This window comes from Microcebus murinus, chromosome 2 (genome assembly GCF_040939455.1).
Source record: "Microcebus murinus isolate Inina chromosome 2, M.murinus_Inina_mat1.0, whole genome shotgun sequence".
Taxonomy (NCBI): Eukaryota; Metazoa; Chordata; class Mammalia; order Primates; family Cheirogaleidae; genus Microcebus; species Microcebus murinus.
Window position 1 is genome coordinate 15,521,418 of NC_134105.1, and position 16,524 is coordinate 15,537,941.

The following is a 16,524-nucleotide window of genomic DNA, read 5'->3' on the forward strand; positions in this document are numbered from 1 at the left end:
AACAATAAAACAAAACCACCTTTGGAGAAGCTGAAGATGATACAAACCTTGAAAATGAAGATACAAACCTTGAAAATGAAGCATTTAGAAAAACAGATAATGCAATGGGATTTCCCACAAAACCATTTTAGGTCATTACAGGGTAATTTTCTCCCATTAGTTCTATTCCTCAGTTGTTTTTCACTGAATATTTTAACAGTAAAGCTTGAAGTCGCCCATAAATAAGCAAGGCCCAAGTCTGCTACTCTAACCTAAGAAGTAGGTATCTAACAACTGCTTCCAAAGAGTCCATTTCTCAGGGGCATGGGAACTCCTTTGAGAACAACACTAACTTGTGAAACCCTAGGGAACCATTTAACAAATTATCACTTCAGTGCACTCAGTGGTTTCCTAATGGCCTGGAAATAAGGCTCTAACCTACCTCTAGTCTCCTACAGAACAGTTCCCACAGAAGGAAATTTGCTCAATAATAGTAACAATGGGAAAAGATTAACATATCAAATACCCTTAACGGGGAGGCTTTGGAGCTATACTCCTCCAGGTTAATTAGCATTTTCCTTAATTTCGGTTTGGAGTGATGAAAAATGTTGAACATGGAGTAAGGAGAAATAGTTTTTTAATGTTTTGATAAAATTGCTTTTCTTTGCAAGTCTTGGCAATAGGGTTAAAATTTTTCTTTCATATTTGGATTTTTCTCCAATATAAAGCACTTCCATCCCTACCTTTGCCTGGCCCTTCGTATTAAATACGATTTCATAAGAGAAAAAGACTTGTAAGTAACTTGAAAATTATGGTCACACCCTGGTAATACATAATCACTGCCTTAGGTAGACTGTGCAACTATATTACAAATAGAGCCTTTGACTGTTTCTAAGAGGTATCTTTGTTCTGGGAACCCAATCCAAGTTTAGTAGAAATAGTTTTATTCTTAATTGATATGCCAGGATATCTCTTAAAGCAACAGGCTTTCTCTCATTTTTCCTTTTGGATGTGTTTGGGGTTTTTTCCTTCTCCAAAGCTAATAAGTCATATCCAGAGGGCTCAAGACACCATACTCCCCAACTTCTCCAAGAACATCTGTATAAAATATCTGTACATCTGTACAAAATGCATCAGTGTAAAGACAACCATGCTTAATTTTAATGAATTGAATGAAAAGCCATTCTATGAATCATTGGTGGATTACTAAAATAATTCTCAGGATTTTTTTGATTTTAAAAATTATACTTTTAATTATAGAATAGTGTTAGAATAATACAGATGTAGATAAACACTAGGATAACTGTGACCAATACCATATGTTCTATGTGTTTACTTGTTCATTCACTCTCCACAACCATAGAAAACAGGCACAAAGTCTTCACAGCATGTGCAGAAGCAGCCAGCGACTTGGGAGCAGAAGGCATGCAAAAATCATTACTGAAATGAGTCTGATATATAACCTCTAGACAAAGTTCAACACAGCAAATGGGTGGCAATTGTCAGAAAGAGAGGAGACAGAGCTGGTGTGGCCTTGGCTCTTTGAACTTCCCAGCTGCACTGTACATGTATAGAGAGATGGCTGGGCACTTAGAACCCTTCACTTCTAGGAAGCCAAAAGCAGCAGCAGGAGCACAGTGGGATGGGACAAGAAGAATAGGGCAAGAAAACAGGGTGAAATGCAATTAGGTCATGAAGATGCTATCTTCTCTGGCCACTCCCAAGCTGATATCCATAGTGGCTCACAGAAGCAACAGGAGAACTTTCATATTTATTAAAACCATCAGCAACACTGATACAGGTAAAGACATATTCAAATTTAGTTACTATGAACATATGTATCACCCAACAATTAAAATGTGAATACCCACAGTCTGCTAGATTTTGTGTAGAACGAAAAACATGCTCCCTGTCCAAGTTTGTACTTAAATAGGAGTGGCAACATAAAGAAACTCCCTTGGTGAAGTGGTTTTTCATTTTGTTACTTACGAGGTTGGGTCATTTGCAGGTGATGCAGTCCCATACAACTGTGGGTCACACACAGTAACTCATCAGAGTACACTACCCAAGAGAGACCACTGGCTCCTTTAATACCAAGTCCCAAAGAGCTATGGTAAAAAGCATTTTTTAAATGTTACAACATTCACAATAAAGCACAGTAGAAATAAACTGGGGCACGCTCAAAAGAAAAAAACAGTCCTTACTCCAGTCCCATCTCCAGGGCACCAATTCCCTCCACCCCCACGTGCTTGGATAAGCATCAACATTTGGGATATTTCTTAATTCTTACTCTGGTTGAGATAAGGAGAACTGACACTACTGGGCTTAAATTGGGTCAGCTCTTATTTTTAACCACTTGTATCTGTAGGCTGGGAGAATGGAAATACATTCCTACCTAGATTTATTAATTCTTTCTGAGTAGGCTGAAGAGTTCTTCGTTGCCATAGAAGATAATTCAGTCTGAGAACAGGACAATCTATTTGTCCAGTCATTATCTCCCACAATTGATGAACACATACAAACGAGTGTTTAGTTCTGTACAAAGACAGACCTTACAGGAGAGCACACACTAGAGCACTAGTGTTTACATTTTTTTCCATAAAGAATAAAGAAGGACATTTCTCATATTAGAGTTATATCTGTAATTCTGTCACATGATATGTATCACCCAAGAACATGCTAATTCTATGTGAATTCAGTTTCTATTAGAAAAACCACAGGAATACACATTTCACTGTACATACACATGCCCTGATGCAAGCTAAGATAAACACTGGGATGTGGCCCTTATTAAATCCTAGATTTAGCAGGATAGGATGAATTGATCTTAAAGATTAGAGGGGAAAGACAGAAATGACCTGCGTTCCTTGGGAAGAGACTCTGTGCTTCCTTTCCTGAAGGAGTCAGGTTGCTCCTTATACTCCACCATCACTTATGGTCCTATCTTTCCTTGAAGATATTTTCCCTACAATGTTCCCTATAGAGATCCCCAAAGAAAATTCATAAATCTGATTAATGGCAATAATAACAGTGGGCATCTTTTGCTAAAGTCATCATCATTGATGGGTCCTTGGTCCCAAACCTGTGTCTCATTTTTCCTTTCAAACCATATCTTCAGTTAGCTTTCACAAAGATGCAAGCTTTAAACAAGTTAATTGGAAACAATGAGAAGGAGAAAAGTTATAATCATTGCCTTCATTGTGCAGATTTCTGCTCTCAGGAAGATGAAAAGATACAAATGCATAAGCAACTCAAGGAAAAAGCCCTTTGGAGGGGAAGATGTGTGCCCAACTACTATGGTGTGTGAACAGGCGTGGCAATTCAAGCCAAGTCTCTAGTTGCCTTTTTCCAAAGTAGCAATGACCACCCTATTATGGTCCCAGGTTTTCCCTAGCACAGTTCTTTGGGCCAAGGATGGGAGAAATAACTTTTAAAAATTTACTCCATTTCCAGGCCTGGGAATTCACCAGCATTTGTCCCCTGGTCTTCAGATTTCCCTGTAGGGCTGCTTTTGGTGAAGTAATCCATTCAGTGAATAAAAATCACTATCTTGGAGGAGCAGATAATATCCCTAAAGCTGTGGGTCAGAATTTCAAATGGCTTGTCTTCTTTGATGTTTTAAATTGTGGCCCACAACTAGGAAAGTGAGTATGATAAAAGCAGCTCAGTCTGGAGGGAGCTCATCGATATCAAATAAATTTAAATCTTCAAATGAATCACTTCTCGGTCATTATTATTACAGGACTTAGTCGGTATGAACTCTCTTATGTTTAATAAGAGCTGAGCTCCGGCTAAAACTCTTCTCACATTCGGTACATTCATAAGGCTTCTCTCCTGTGTGAACTCTTTGATGTGTGATGAGGTTGGAGCTCTGGGTGAAACCTTTTCCACACTGCACACACTCATAGGGCTTCTCTCCTGTGTGGGTTCTCTGGTGTTTAATTAGATCTGACCTTTCACCAAAGCTTCGCCAACACTCATTACACTCATAAGGCTTCTCTCCAGTGTGAATTTTCTGGTGTGTGATGAGATGAGAGCTCCGGCTGAAGCTTTTCCCACAAGCGTTGCATTCATATGGCTTCTCTCCAGTGTGGGTTCTCTGGTGCTGAACCAGGTGTGAGATGCGGCTGAAATTCTCCCCACATTCGTTACAGTGGTATGGCTTTTCTCCTGTGTGGGCTCTGCGATGGCGCACAAGGTCAGAGTTCTGACTGAAATTCTTCCCGCACTCATCACACTTGTAGGGCCTCTCCCCTGTGTGGACTCGATAGTGTTTGATGAGATCAGATCTCTCACTGAAGCCTCGGCCACATTCATTACACTCGTAAGGCTTCTCGCCTGTGTGGGTCCTCTGGTGCTGAGCTAGGTGAGAGCTCCTGCTGAAGCTTTTCCCACACTCCTCACACTCATAGGGTTTCTCCCCACTGTGGGTCCTTTGGTGCTGAATTAGGTGAGAGAGTCGGCAAAAACTTTTTCCACACTCATTACATTTGTGAGGCTTCTCTCCAGTATGGATTGTCTGATGCTGAATGAGATGAGAACTTCTTCCAAAACTTTTCCCACACTCATTACAGTCATAGGGCCTCTCTCCAGTGTGTGTTCTTTGATGCTGAATAAGGTGTGAGCTACGACTGAAGCCCTTGCCACATTCATAACACTTATAAGGTCTGTCCCCAGTGTGGGTCTTCTGATGTCGATTAAGGTCTGAGATCTGACTGAAGGCCTTTCCACAATGAGAACATATATGATATCGGATGCCTGTGTGGACTTCTTTGTGGACAAGCAGATCAGTGACTTGCTGGAGAGGATAGCTTACCCACTCTTCTGCTGTTAAATCTCCCCACTGTCTTTCTGACCTATCTCCACTTTCAAAGGCCTCTTCACTTTCAGTATTTTCCTCAGCATTCCCAACAGGTCTTTCAGATGTGGTCCCAAATTCTACATCTTCACTCATCTCTTGCTTTGGATTCACCTCGTTCTCACTCCTGATCTCAAAATCTGTAATAAAAGGTAAATAATAAGACATGAAATGCACAAAAAATGATCTACGGTGTGCCAGGCATTATACTAAATTCTTTGTTTTTTGTAAAGATACAGGGTCTCACTCTGGCACTATGGCTGGAGTTCAATGGCGTGACGATAGCTCACTGCTGCTTTGAACTCCTGGGCTCGACTGATCCTCCTACCTCAGCCTCCAGAGTAGCTGGGACTATAGGGGTGCACCACACACCTAGCTAGTTTTTGTTTGTTTGTTTGTTTACAGAGACAGGGTCTCACCATATCATCCAATATCACCCAGGCCAGTCTCAAACTCCTGGCCTCAAGTGATCCTCGCACCTAAGCCTCCCCAAATGCTGGTATTACAGGCACAAGCCACCATGCCTGGCCCCTAAATTCTTTACATAATTATTTCATTCATTGTCACAACCATCCTGAGAGCCAGGCATTGTGATAATCTTTATATAATGAATGAGAAATCCAAGACTCAGACAAGTGAAGTGGGTTGCCCAAAGTCATAATAGTAAATGGCAGAGCCAGGATACAAACAGGTCTGTTGATAAAAAAAAAAAAAATTCATGCTCTGTATCACTATAGTTATGGTTCTTTAAGAAAAATATATATACTCTTTTAAAAAATATTTTATTAAATTTAAAATTTCTATTTTAAAAAAATTAATTACTCTTTTCTCTTTTTTTTCTTCTTTTTCATCACAAGAGGAATTAAAGGCTAAAAGGAAAAAATATATACTCTTGATATTTTGAAAGAAGAAACTGAAACAAAAAATGAGATTCTAAATTAGAACCTGTAAAAGCAAATTAGATATTTTATTTGTGAGTGTATTTTTCTAACTTGTCAAGTCTTCATTATTAGAATTATAAAATATTTACTAAGAACCTACCATGTTAGTATAGAGAAAAATTAATTTTAGCCATCTATGTAATGTCTTAGTTGACAGAAAAAGTGACTGCCCAATGTCACTTGTTACTTTCCAGTGGCCTTTTAATGAAAATAGGGTTGGGAAGGTTGGAGAAGGCAGAAAAGATGTCTGGCTCAGAACATTTTTGGCATTGACTAAGTTTATTTCATATGCAGTCTTCAAAGAAAAATCAAAATATATAACCACTGTCTACAAGAACTTTATACCAGTGCAGGTGTGGTGGCTCACACCTGTAATCCCAGCACTTTGGGAGGGCAAGGTGAGAGGATTGCTTGAGGCCAAGAGTTCAAGACCAGTCTGAACAACATAGCAAGACCCTATCTCTACAAAAAAATAGAAAAATTAGCCATGTGTGGTAGCACACGCCTGTAGTCCCAGCTACTCTGGAGGCTGAGGCAAGAGGATCACTTGAGCCCAGGAGTTTGAGGTTGCAGTAAGGTTGCAGTAAGAGGATCACTTGAGCCCAGGAGTTTGAGGTTGCATTATGATGATGCCACCACACTCTGGCCCTGGCAACACAACCAAGGAAAAGAACTTTATACCAGATACTGCATTTTTCAAATTGGGTTTCTTAATTCTTAGCACATTCTTCAGAAGGGTTAGTAGGTATGTTGGGAGAAAAGGGTCTATGGATAAATTAGTTTATAAATGGTACATGCTATATCTTTTATTTAGAAATCTGCAATGCCTGATAACACATTAAAGGTTCCAAGGAATCTTGAGGTAAAGAAACCTTGTAAACCTGTATGTATGTATTTATGAGACAGGGTCTCATTGTGTCATCTATATCATATAGAAAGTGCTCCTGAAGTCAGTACCTGGCATCCAGTAGTAGTAGGTGGCTCTCATGTTTTTGAGCCTCAGAAGATTGTTCATCCATAAAATGGGGGTGATAATCCCTTCTTAAAAGGCAGTGAAGGTTATTTTGTTTGTTTGTTGTTTTTAAGAGGCCTCAGCCTCTCAAGTAGCTGGGACTACCGGCTTACACTACCACACCTACCTAACTTTTTCTATTTTTTTGTAAAGACAGGATCTTGCGATGTTGCCCGGGCTGGTCTCAAACTCCTGGCCTCAAGTGATCTTCCCAAAGTGCTGGGATTACAGGCATGGGCAACTGCACTCACCCTGTCAACATTATTTAACTCACTTCCAAGCTTATGTGGGCAAGAAACTAGGTTTTTCGTGCTTCTATCCTTCTAACAAGTACTCCTTGGGCTAGACTACAGAAATGTAAATTTATTTTTTTGAGACAGGGTCCTTCTCTATCACCCTGGCTGAGTAGTGCAGTGGCTTGATCACAGTTCATTGCAGCATCGAATTCTTGGGCTCAAGAGATCTTCCTGTCTCAGACTCCCAGAGTGCTGAATTTACAGGCGTGAGCCACTGCATCTGGCTTATATTTTTAAAAGATTCATGTTTTTTGCTTTTGTTGGATTAAGTGGAATATTTGGGTTGTAGACTGCAATAGATCTGAGTAGGTAACTTTATTTATGGTTGCTTTTCTAAAGACAGAATTCAAGAAACTTGGGACATCTGAGAAAGTCCAAGTTAAAAAGGAAAGCCCTCAGAGTCATCTTTTGTTCTGGGAAAAGCTATGGGAATAAATATTTCAAAAAAAAAAAGGATTAGTCTGAATGAATAGCAGATGACCTAGTAAACCATACATGCCTGCTAACATCTGTCAAGTCTTAACAGGAGACAAAGTAATTTAAAATACTGTTCAGTTCACAAATATACTGTTTATTCCAGTTATACCCTGACCAAATGATAGCTAAGAGAGAAGACAGGTTTGCAGACCATGAAAGATAATTAGCAATTCTCTCTAATAGATTTTGTGATTCTGGAGCAACAGTTGATACACTTGAAATCTATGATCATGAAACATCTCTAGACAACAACCCACTCAGATAAAGAATGCAAGGCAGAGGGAAAACAAACCCCAAACAGTGGTTTTTGCCCTCCCAATAACCTAGGTCAGAACCCCCTCATTGTCTAGTGTCATAGAGTAAAAGCACCATTTACAGGGGCATTTATATCCTGGCAAGCACCATTATGTCAGACCTGTTTGGTCAGTGATCTGTACAAACAGGCTGGAGAATGGCAAATGACTCAGGGCACAAGAAATCTCAGTGTTTCTCCAATGTTCAGAAACATTTTTTTTCCTTTTAAGACAATATAACCTGGATGTTCCCACATTCAAAGATTTGCCTTAGGACTCAACTCAATCCAATATCCAATTAAGTGCTTTAAAAATCAGACAATTAGGCTGTGTTGAAAGAGCTAAGTCATTTTGACACAGTCTCAAAAAAGTGGGGGCAAAGAAAGGTAGAATCCTTACTTACCTAATGAGACAACATTTCCATAATTCTCCTGCATAACATCCCTGTAAAGATCCCTTTGTGTAGGGTCCAGAGGTCTCCATTCTTCCCGGGTAAGATACATGGCCATATCTTCAAATGTCACAGGCGCCTGAAATCACACAATGCTTCCTCAATACGTGGTATATCTAGGAGGTTACTACCAGTTTTTCTTCTTGAAATTAGAGGCATGGTTAGAAATGTTGAGGAGGCAAAAGATATGAAGTTCGATCTGTAGAGCCCAAAGAAGAAATAAACAAGCAAACAACAGATGTGGTAAAGAAGGGAACAATTTCTAAGCTAATTGCTCTGGTCTCATGGCCAGCTATCCTTGCCCCACTTGGGGGGCCTTATCCTCTAACCACGTTTCTCAGAACACATCTAGCACTTACATCGTTCCATACCTTGATTCACAATGTTCCTCTTTTCCTGGAATATCTTTCTCAGACTAGTGAAATTCCACTATTTTTTTATGGTCCTGCTTCAATACCAACTGTTCTTCAGTGCCCCCCCAACCTTCTGCTCCGTTCCACTCCTCCCTCGGATGCCCCAGATAGACTAAATCACTCCCACTTCTTGGTTCCCACACTACAGCACTTTATTCCTAAGGCAAATAGAGTACGTATCACGTTGTGTCACGGTTAACCAGATGTGTCTTTTTCCCTACAGATTGTGACAAGGCGGGTAGCGCCAGTCTCGTCCATCTTTTATCTCCTCAGTATTAAAAGGTATACAGCATGTGTTCAATATGTGCTTTCATGTCGCTATACTCGTCTGGTACCAGGCCTCTGGAGACAGAAAACCGAAGCAAGCGAATTACTAACCCCAGGGAATTTCCTACAGGGGTTTGCAGTGAAACGCCAGATGAGGTGGGTAAGCAGAGGCAAGGTCCGAGAAGCCACCCCCGGCTTACCTGGGACCCAGCCATGAGCAGGGTGGCTGCCATCTCGGGCACAAGGGTTCGCCTCCCGGGAGAGAGAGCAGGAAAAGCAGCTAGCAGACAGCACTGAAGGAGGCGAAAAGCAGGGCGTGAGGCACCGAAAACAGGCCCTGCCCACTCCCCAGGGCTGGAGTTCTGGCCGCAAGGCGAGCAGGGAGGGCCCTGGACCGGGGCCGGGTCACTCTCCTCCCTGACCTGCAATCTCGACCCGCCCTCTGTGTTTCCGCCACCACAGGGTGGAGGCAAAGCCGAAAACCACTAGGACAGCCCCCTGGCTGGGTCCCTCCTGGGCCAGGGGTCAGGCAGACGCAGTTTCAGGGAGGAGGCTCTCAGCCCAGCCCACAGAACGCCTCCGCTCTTCCATCTCGAGGCTCGTTCTTTCCGGCAGCTGTCTCAGCCAATCAGCGAGCGAAGCTCGCAAAACACTGCCAATTAGATGCTGAGTACTAGGCCCGCCTCCTGCAGCGTGGCTGGGCACCTCTACCACGCCTGCGCCTGCCCCGGCGGCCTGCCGGGAGTTGGAGTTCTATTCCGGCGTACGTACAAAAGCCAGCCAGCGGCCAAGAGCCAAGGAGGGAAAAGAACAAAAGGGCGAAGAAGGAAGCGCGTCCTCCTTGCCAGGGCGGAGTATCTCTCAGGTTCTCCTCGTGGAGCCCACAGTCCGATTAAGCCAGGGAGGTTGCCCTGCTTCTTACGCCCCTAGAAGCTTCTCTTCAGTCGGACCTTAGTATCTGCAATATCAGGCCTAATTTAGGCGGTGGCCTGTGTTGGGCTCCGCTAGGATTAGCCCTAAGTTGACAGCTCAGGTCGAGGGGAGAGCTGCAGCCGCCCACTCCCCAGGGGCGACTCCGAGGCCGCGCTGGAACTTTGGGCCCCGCCCCCGCACTACATCTCCCAGCAGCGCCCGCGGCGCCGGTCGCCGCGCGCAATCCGGCTCCCGGGTCCGGCGCCGCCCGGCCGGCCAGTGCGGTCTGAGGCTGAGCCCGCGGAGTCTCGGCTCCATCGCTATTAACCCTGTAGGGGCGTATGCCCGCGTCCTTCTAAAGAGGGCGCCCCTTGAGAGGCGGACTGAGTTGCGCCCAGCCGAGGAGAGGCAAAAGCTCTGAGGGAAATGAGAAGTGGGGTGGGGGATAGGGTGTGTACGGAGGAGAAAGCCGGGCCCCACGGCGGGGGCGGGACGTCCTCGTCATCCCCGAGGGCTTGCCTGCCCGAAGGGTTGCTGGCGACCTCCCGCTTGGAAGGGACCCTGGGCTTGTGAGGGCCGGCTCCAGGCGGGCCCTCAGGATGTTAGCAGTCCCTGTCCGGTGAAGGTAGGAAGCCGACAACCCGAGTTAGGGACGGACTGACTTACCTATTGGCCTGCAAAAGATCCGCTAGACCGCCGGCTCCAAGATCTGAGAGGCCTCACACAGATCCCAAAGCCGCAGAGTTCTTTAAGACCTGGCGTTCAGAAAGAGTCTCGAGATTACCGGTAGATCCCGAGGTCTCAGACTCGCAGGTAGATCTTGAATCCGTAGACTTGCAGGCGAAGCCCGGAGATGGTAGTCTGATACTCAAGACTCACAGATTCCTGAGACCTCAGACTCTGAGGCAGCTCAGAGAAACCACAGGCTCATAGGCAGATCCCTGAGACCACAGCGGCTGGCCAAGAAACACCACCAGCGACTAAGCTGCATTCAGCTGGAGTTCCTCGGAACGGAAGGTCTTGCAGCCTTCCCTTTCCCCAGCCAGGATGAGGGAATTAGACAATGGAAGTCGAGCGCTAGGGAAAGCAGGCATTCTGCGTGGGGAAGAGCTCCGAGCTTGCTGTAGCCTTGGAGAGGGAAGTGATGGAAAAAGAATATAACAGCTTATTAGGGACTCCCACCCTCTTCAAGTTATAAATATCCCCAGAACCTTGGCTACGTGCCCAGAAGCCTGTTGTCTCTAACTGTACAGGAGACTTCTCTGCCTGGGCTAGGAAAGGGGATTTTCTTTTGTTTTGCAGATACATCCACCCACTGAGGGACTTGAATTTTTTTTTTTCAAACATGACTCCAGGCCATGCTTTTATTAGTGAGTGTCCTGTTCCCAGTGCCCAGTTATTTATGGTTAAATTACTCAAGTGTCTAAAAAGAACTAGTAGGACCCTGCCGAGCCATAATGTAGACTCTCCCACTCCTACTCCTCTTCCCACCCCCAACTGTGGGGCTAGGAATTCTTTAGATGCCACAGAATTGTACTATCATACCCCATCTAAAATTGATCTGGGCACCACATAAAATGGGATCCTAGAGGGTTCCCAAGAGGCAGTATCCCTAGTGGAAAGAGTATGGACATCAAGGTCAGACAGACTTGGGTTGGAATCCAGGCTCTGTTTCTTTGGAAAGTCACTGCATCTTTCACTGAATCTCTCTCTTTCTGTAAAATGGGGGTAATCATACCTAAAGATGTTTGAGGATTAAGTGAAATGACTTAAAGCCCTCCACACAGAGTGAGCTCTCAGATGATACCTGTTATTATTATTAATCCTGGTTTTGGTGGTGGGGAAACTTCCAGAAAGGCCGTGGATACAACAGCTCAGAAAGTCTGGGAAATTAGGGTGGCTCAATAGCTGTGAGAATCTGCGGGTGACCTTATCCTCACATTGTATTTCTGCTGGAAATTCAGATGAAACTAGAAGCTGGGCCAATTTGGTGGGTTCAAGTGCAGGGTGTGTTGAGCCTAGTAGAGCAGAGGTAGTTGGGGCTGCCAACAGCGCAGCAAGTTGAGGCCTCACTCAGGGAAACCTCTGGGTCAGGGATTAATAACCAAGCTATTTGGAGAAAGGAGGAGGGAGATCAGTTCAGACTCAGGCAGAGTAATTGCAGGTTTCTAACTGGGCCTAAGGTGTGCTGTGGGCTTGAGCTGCTCAGCCCAGCAGGGCTCCCTTTTCATCCTTTCTCTCGAAGATTGCTTTGTAAACTTTCTTAGGCCTACCCCCACCCTGCTTGCTCCAGTGCTTTAAGTCCTTCTTTGTCCTCTTGTTCTTTTATTCCCCAGGCCTGCGGGGAGGGGGTGGGCAGGACGACTCTCCAAGCTCAGTTTGGCTGCTTGCCTCCTTCTGCGAGTAAGTGCTTTTCTCTTTCTTCACCTGGGACCCTCCAGAGGGTGGAGGAGAGGAGAAGCTGAGAGCGGATGGAAAGCTTGACTACATTTGGAGGCCCTGGGGGGCAGTGGGGAGGAGGGGGAGGAAAGACAGTGGCTGAGGGACTTCCTGTTGCAGCCTTCAGCTGGACTCTGAGGGTTAGGGTCACTCTGGGAGGAGGTGGCTTCCTGCCCTGTTGTTCAGGACTTCAGTGTTTCTCAGTAATACTTACTGTGTGTGGGTTTTCAATAACCAACTTGGAAAGCTGTATTTGTTTCCATCACTCAGCAGTGAGCACCTACTATGTGCAGAGGCACAAGTACACTATCACTGGGGAAAGGGCCAGGAGAGTCTGGCCAGGGTCTTGAATTTAGGCTTTTGACAGTATCTCTAAATGAGGTTATACACTATGTTGGATCCACTGGCCGATTTGATCAAAGACCCTCCTGTGTATCCTTAAACTTGTGCTTGATTACCAGACCACTGTGCCTGTGGAGCAGTGTGAATTATTATATTTTAATAAATCCTGTCATTGGTGAGCAGCTCAATTATGTCATAGTGTTTTTAATATCAGAAACATTAAATTTTGTTAAACATTTAAAAATATGCCTTAATGTTTGTAATCTTGTCATGTTTGTAATGCCTTAATGTTTGTAATTTTGTCATCTCTTCATTTTCAAATAGACAGGGATCCTCAAACAATCAAAGTGGGCCCAGTGTGGTGTCTCACGCCTGTAATCCTAGCACTCTGGGAGGCTAAGGTGGGATGATCACTTGAGGTCAGGGGTTTGAGGCCAGCCTGAGCAATGTAGCAAGACCCTATCTCTACAAAAAATAGAAAAATCAGCTGAGTGTGGTGGCCTGTGCCTGTAGTCCTAGCTATTTGGGAGGATCACTTGAGCCCAGGAGTTTGAGGTTGCAGTGAGCATGGTGACTCCACTGCATTCTAGCCTGGGCAACAGAGCAAGACCGTGTCTCAAAAAAAAAAAAAAAAAGGAAGCCAGGTCACTTGGATTTTTGTTTTTTGTTTTGTTTTGTTTGTTTTTGAGACAGGGTCTTGCTCTGTTGCCCAGGATAGAGTGCAGTGGCATCAGCCTAGCTCACTGAAACCTCAAACTCCTGGGCTCAAGTGATCCTTCTGCTTCAGCCTTCCAAGTAGCTGGGACTACAGGTGCCCACCACTGTTCTCAGCTCATTTTTCTATTTTTTTTTAGAGCTGTGGTCTTGTTCTTCCTCAGGCTGCTCTCTCCTGACCTCAAGTGATCCTCCTGCCTTGGCCTTCCAGAGTGCTAGGTGTGGGCTACCGCCCCTGGAGGGCCTGGGCTTCTCTTGACCCCCTGCTAGGAGGGGTCATCACTACACAAGGAATTGGGGACATGAGTGACACACTGACTTACAAATGTGCAGTCCAAATGCTATAGTGAGGGGTGAACTAATCTGCATCCAGGAGGAGAACTGCTAGCTGGGGAGGCGGGGAGGAGGCTTCACAGAGGAGGTAATATCTGAGCTGGCTTGCAAACACTGTAGGAATCTTGGAGGTAGAGAAGGTAGGAGGGAAAGCATTCCAGTCTTCAGCATGTGCAAAGGCATGGAGGCGTGAAAGGACAGAGTGAGTTCCAGAATGGCCAGGATTGGTTATGGCTAGAGGGAAGAGTGTGGGGGTGGAGTGGCAGGGGGAGGAAGCAGAGCAGGGACACTCTCATGTCCCCTTGCCTGCCTGCCCATTTGTCTCCGCCTTTGGCTGCTGATCTGCAAAGCTGGTGGAGGTGCAGGTGGGGGCTGGCCCGGGGTGAGAAGAGCAGATTGACTCTGCAGGAGGAATGCAGAGTGGAGAGGACTGAGAGGCCCTTTATGACCTCATGCATTTCAGTTGGTTTTCTCCAGAAAGAATCAATATTTTCCAAAAATGTAGACAATTGCATTAAAAATGTACAACAAACTTATTTAGTATTTTTGCCTACTTAAAGATACCAAATAGACCCATATTCACTGAACCCTAGTTTGTACCTGACCTGGGCTGGGAAATAGACCACCACCCCTCACAGCAGGGCTGCTGTGAGGATTAAATGCGAGAATGGCACAGAAGAGGGTCTTGGCACATGGTGGCCATCATTATTATACGTGGAGGTAGAACACATCACAGATGCTCTGTGAGATGAATCCGTATTTCAGAGTGGCTCAGAACATGACCAAGGACTTGGGTTCAAATCCAGGTGCTGTCTCCTAGAAGGGAATTACTCTTGGAACTTTGGTTTTCTACATCTGTAAAACTATAGCAATGCACAGTTATAGAGACAGAAAATAGAATAGTGGTTGCCACAGCCTGGGGGAGGGAGAAATGAGCAATTATTTAATGAATATAAAGGTCCAGTTTGCAAAATAAAAAGAGTTGTGGGGATTAGTTGCACAACAATGTGAATGTACTTAACCCTACTGAACTGTGCACTTTAAAATGGCTAATGTTATGTGTATTTTACTACGATTTTTAAAAAAGTATAATAATGGTAACCTAGTTCATGGGGTCAGAGGGTTAGTTGAGACGGTCAATGTAAAGTGCTGCCCTACACTCAGTAATAACAATTGCCAACATTTACTAAGCAGCCACAATGTGCCAGGCATGATTCTCAGTGCTGTGCTTGTATTAACTAAATGAATCCTCACAACCACCCTTTGTGCTAGGAGCTATTATTACCACTATTTTACAGAGAAAAATGGAAGCATGGAGAAGTTATATAATGTGCCCAAGATGCCCAGCTAGTAAATGCTCAATGATTAATAGATATTACTGTTACAGTCACACAAAGAAATATATATATTTTTCTAAATTATATTATTATTATTAATATTATTATTATTGAGACAGAGTCTCACTCTGTTGTCCGGGCTAGAGTGCTGTGGGGTCAGCCTAACTCACAGCAACCTCAAACTCCTGGGCTCAAGTGATCCTCCTGCCTCAGCCTCCCGAGTAGCTGGGACTATAGGCATGCACCACTATGCCCGAGTAATTTTTTCTATATATTTTTAAGTGTGCCAATTAATTTCTTTCTAGTAGAGACGGGGTCTCGCTCTTGCTCAGGTTGGTTTTGACCCCCTGACCTTGAGTGATCCGCCTGCCTTGGCCCCCCAGAGTACTAGGATCACAGGCGTGAGCCACCTCACCCGGCCTGTTATTATTTTTTGATTTCCCCAAAATTCGTATGTTGAAACATACAAAGAAATATTAATAGTATCATCCTCATCGTGGTAGACTGCAATGTGCACTGGGACAGTTTCACACTGCCATGGGAGTTCTGAGGAACTATCTGATGTTGCCAGGGGACCAGAGACTTTACAGAAGATGGGCATCTGAGGTGATGCCTTGAAGTATGGGTAAGATTTGGACCAGGTTTCTTTGGGCCAAGAAAGCAAAATAGGCAGTCACAGTGGGAAGGTACACTGGGTATTCAAACACAGGGCAAATCTCTTCCTGAGGCTGGAGCACAAGATGAGCCACTAAAGCCAGGTCTGGCAGAGCTCAAGAGTCCAGTGAAGCACAGAAATAAAAGCCTTCAGGCCCATCAAAAAAAAATAAAAAAAGACAGAAGGCAGATGGAGCTTTCAAAGTCAAACCAAGGAACTGAATTTTATTTGATAGCTGGAGGAACCTGCTCTAGGTGAGTGGGAGAATGATGCTCAGAGCCAGCAGGGTAGATGAGGGAAGGAGGGAAAGAGTGCTTTGACTTGGGAGAACAGTAGAAAGCCCTTGTGCCAGTCTTAGGAAAAAGAAAACCTGAAAGGCCATGTTGACGGTGATGGCAATGGAAAGACGAGTCGGCCAAGGTAGGGTCTGTACAACTGGCAACCGACAGAGAGGGCTAGGGAACAGGGTCACAGATGGTTCTAAAGAATGAACTAGTTGACAGAAATAGAAAAGACAGAAGAGGTGATTTAAAGAAAAGATGTGAGGTCAGTTTCAGATTGTGTGGAGAGGACTGGTGGGGTACTTGGGAGGAGTATCCAAATAATCACTTCGTAACATAAGTCTTGAGATAAAGAAAAATTGGAGCTAATGACAGAGATTTGACAGTCTGGGTGAGATTACTGAGAAAGACTTATTCTCTTTAGCAGCGGTCCCCAACCTTTTTGGCATCAGGGACCAGTTTAATGGAAGATAATTTTTCCCAGGACTGGGGAATGGGGTAGGGGGGTGGTTTCAGGATGATTC

General features: G+C 44.5%; 2 protein-coding genes across 6 annotated transcripts in view; one reads left to right on the top strand and one right to left on the bottom strand.

Moving 5' to 3' along the window:
• RPL11 (ribosomal protein L11) overlaps positions 1-16,524 on the top strand; it is a 484,397-nt gene that overhangs the window by 219,413 nt on the left and 248,460 nt on the right. The window lies entirely within an intron of this gene.
• On the bottom strand, positions 1,732-11,109 carry ZNF436 (zinc finger protein 436). Of its 4 annotated transcripts, XM_012750827.3 has the most exons (4): positions 10,566-11,108; positions 9,188-9,280; positions 8,260-8,386; positions 1,732-4,977 (listed from the first exon to the last, which is right to left on the bottom strand). In XM_012750827.3, the coding sequence occupies exons 2-4, from the start codon at positions 9,218-9,220 to the stop codon at positions 3,725-3,727; spliced, it is 1,413 nt and encodes a 470-aa protein (XP_012606281.1). In that variant the 5' UTR covers positions 9,221-9,280; positions 10,566-11,108; the 3' UTR covers positions 1,732-3,724. The 4 variants fall into 4 exon arrangements, with proteins under 4 accessions (XP_012606281.1, XP_012606283.1, XP_075850998.1 ...); XM_012750829.3 differs by lacking the exon at positions 9,188-9,280 and having other exon boundaries at positions 10,566-11,109; XM_075994883.1 differs by lacking the exon at positions 10,566-11,108 and having other exon boundaries at positions 9,188-9,656.

What these genes read in the sequence shown, in the direction of transcription:
- ZNF436 (XM_012750827.3), bottom strand. Translation starts at nt 9,220, where the DNA reads ATGGCAGCCACCCTGCTCATGGCTGGGTCCCAG. An exon ending in TGCTCATGGCTGGGTCCCAG is followed by an intron (nt 8,387 to 9,187) that starts GTAAGCCGGGGG and finishes GTGTGATTTCAG; the next exon opens with GCGCCTGTGACATTTGAAGA. An exon ending in TGGAAATGTTGTCTCATTAG is followed by an intron (nt 4,978 to 8,259) that starts GTAAGTAAGGAT and finishes CTTTTATTACAG; the next exon opens with ATTTTGAGATCAGGAGTGAG.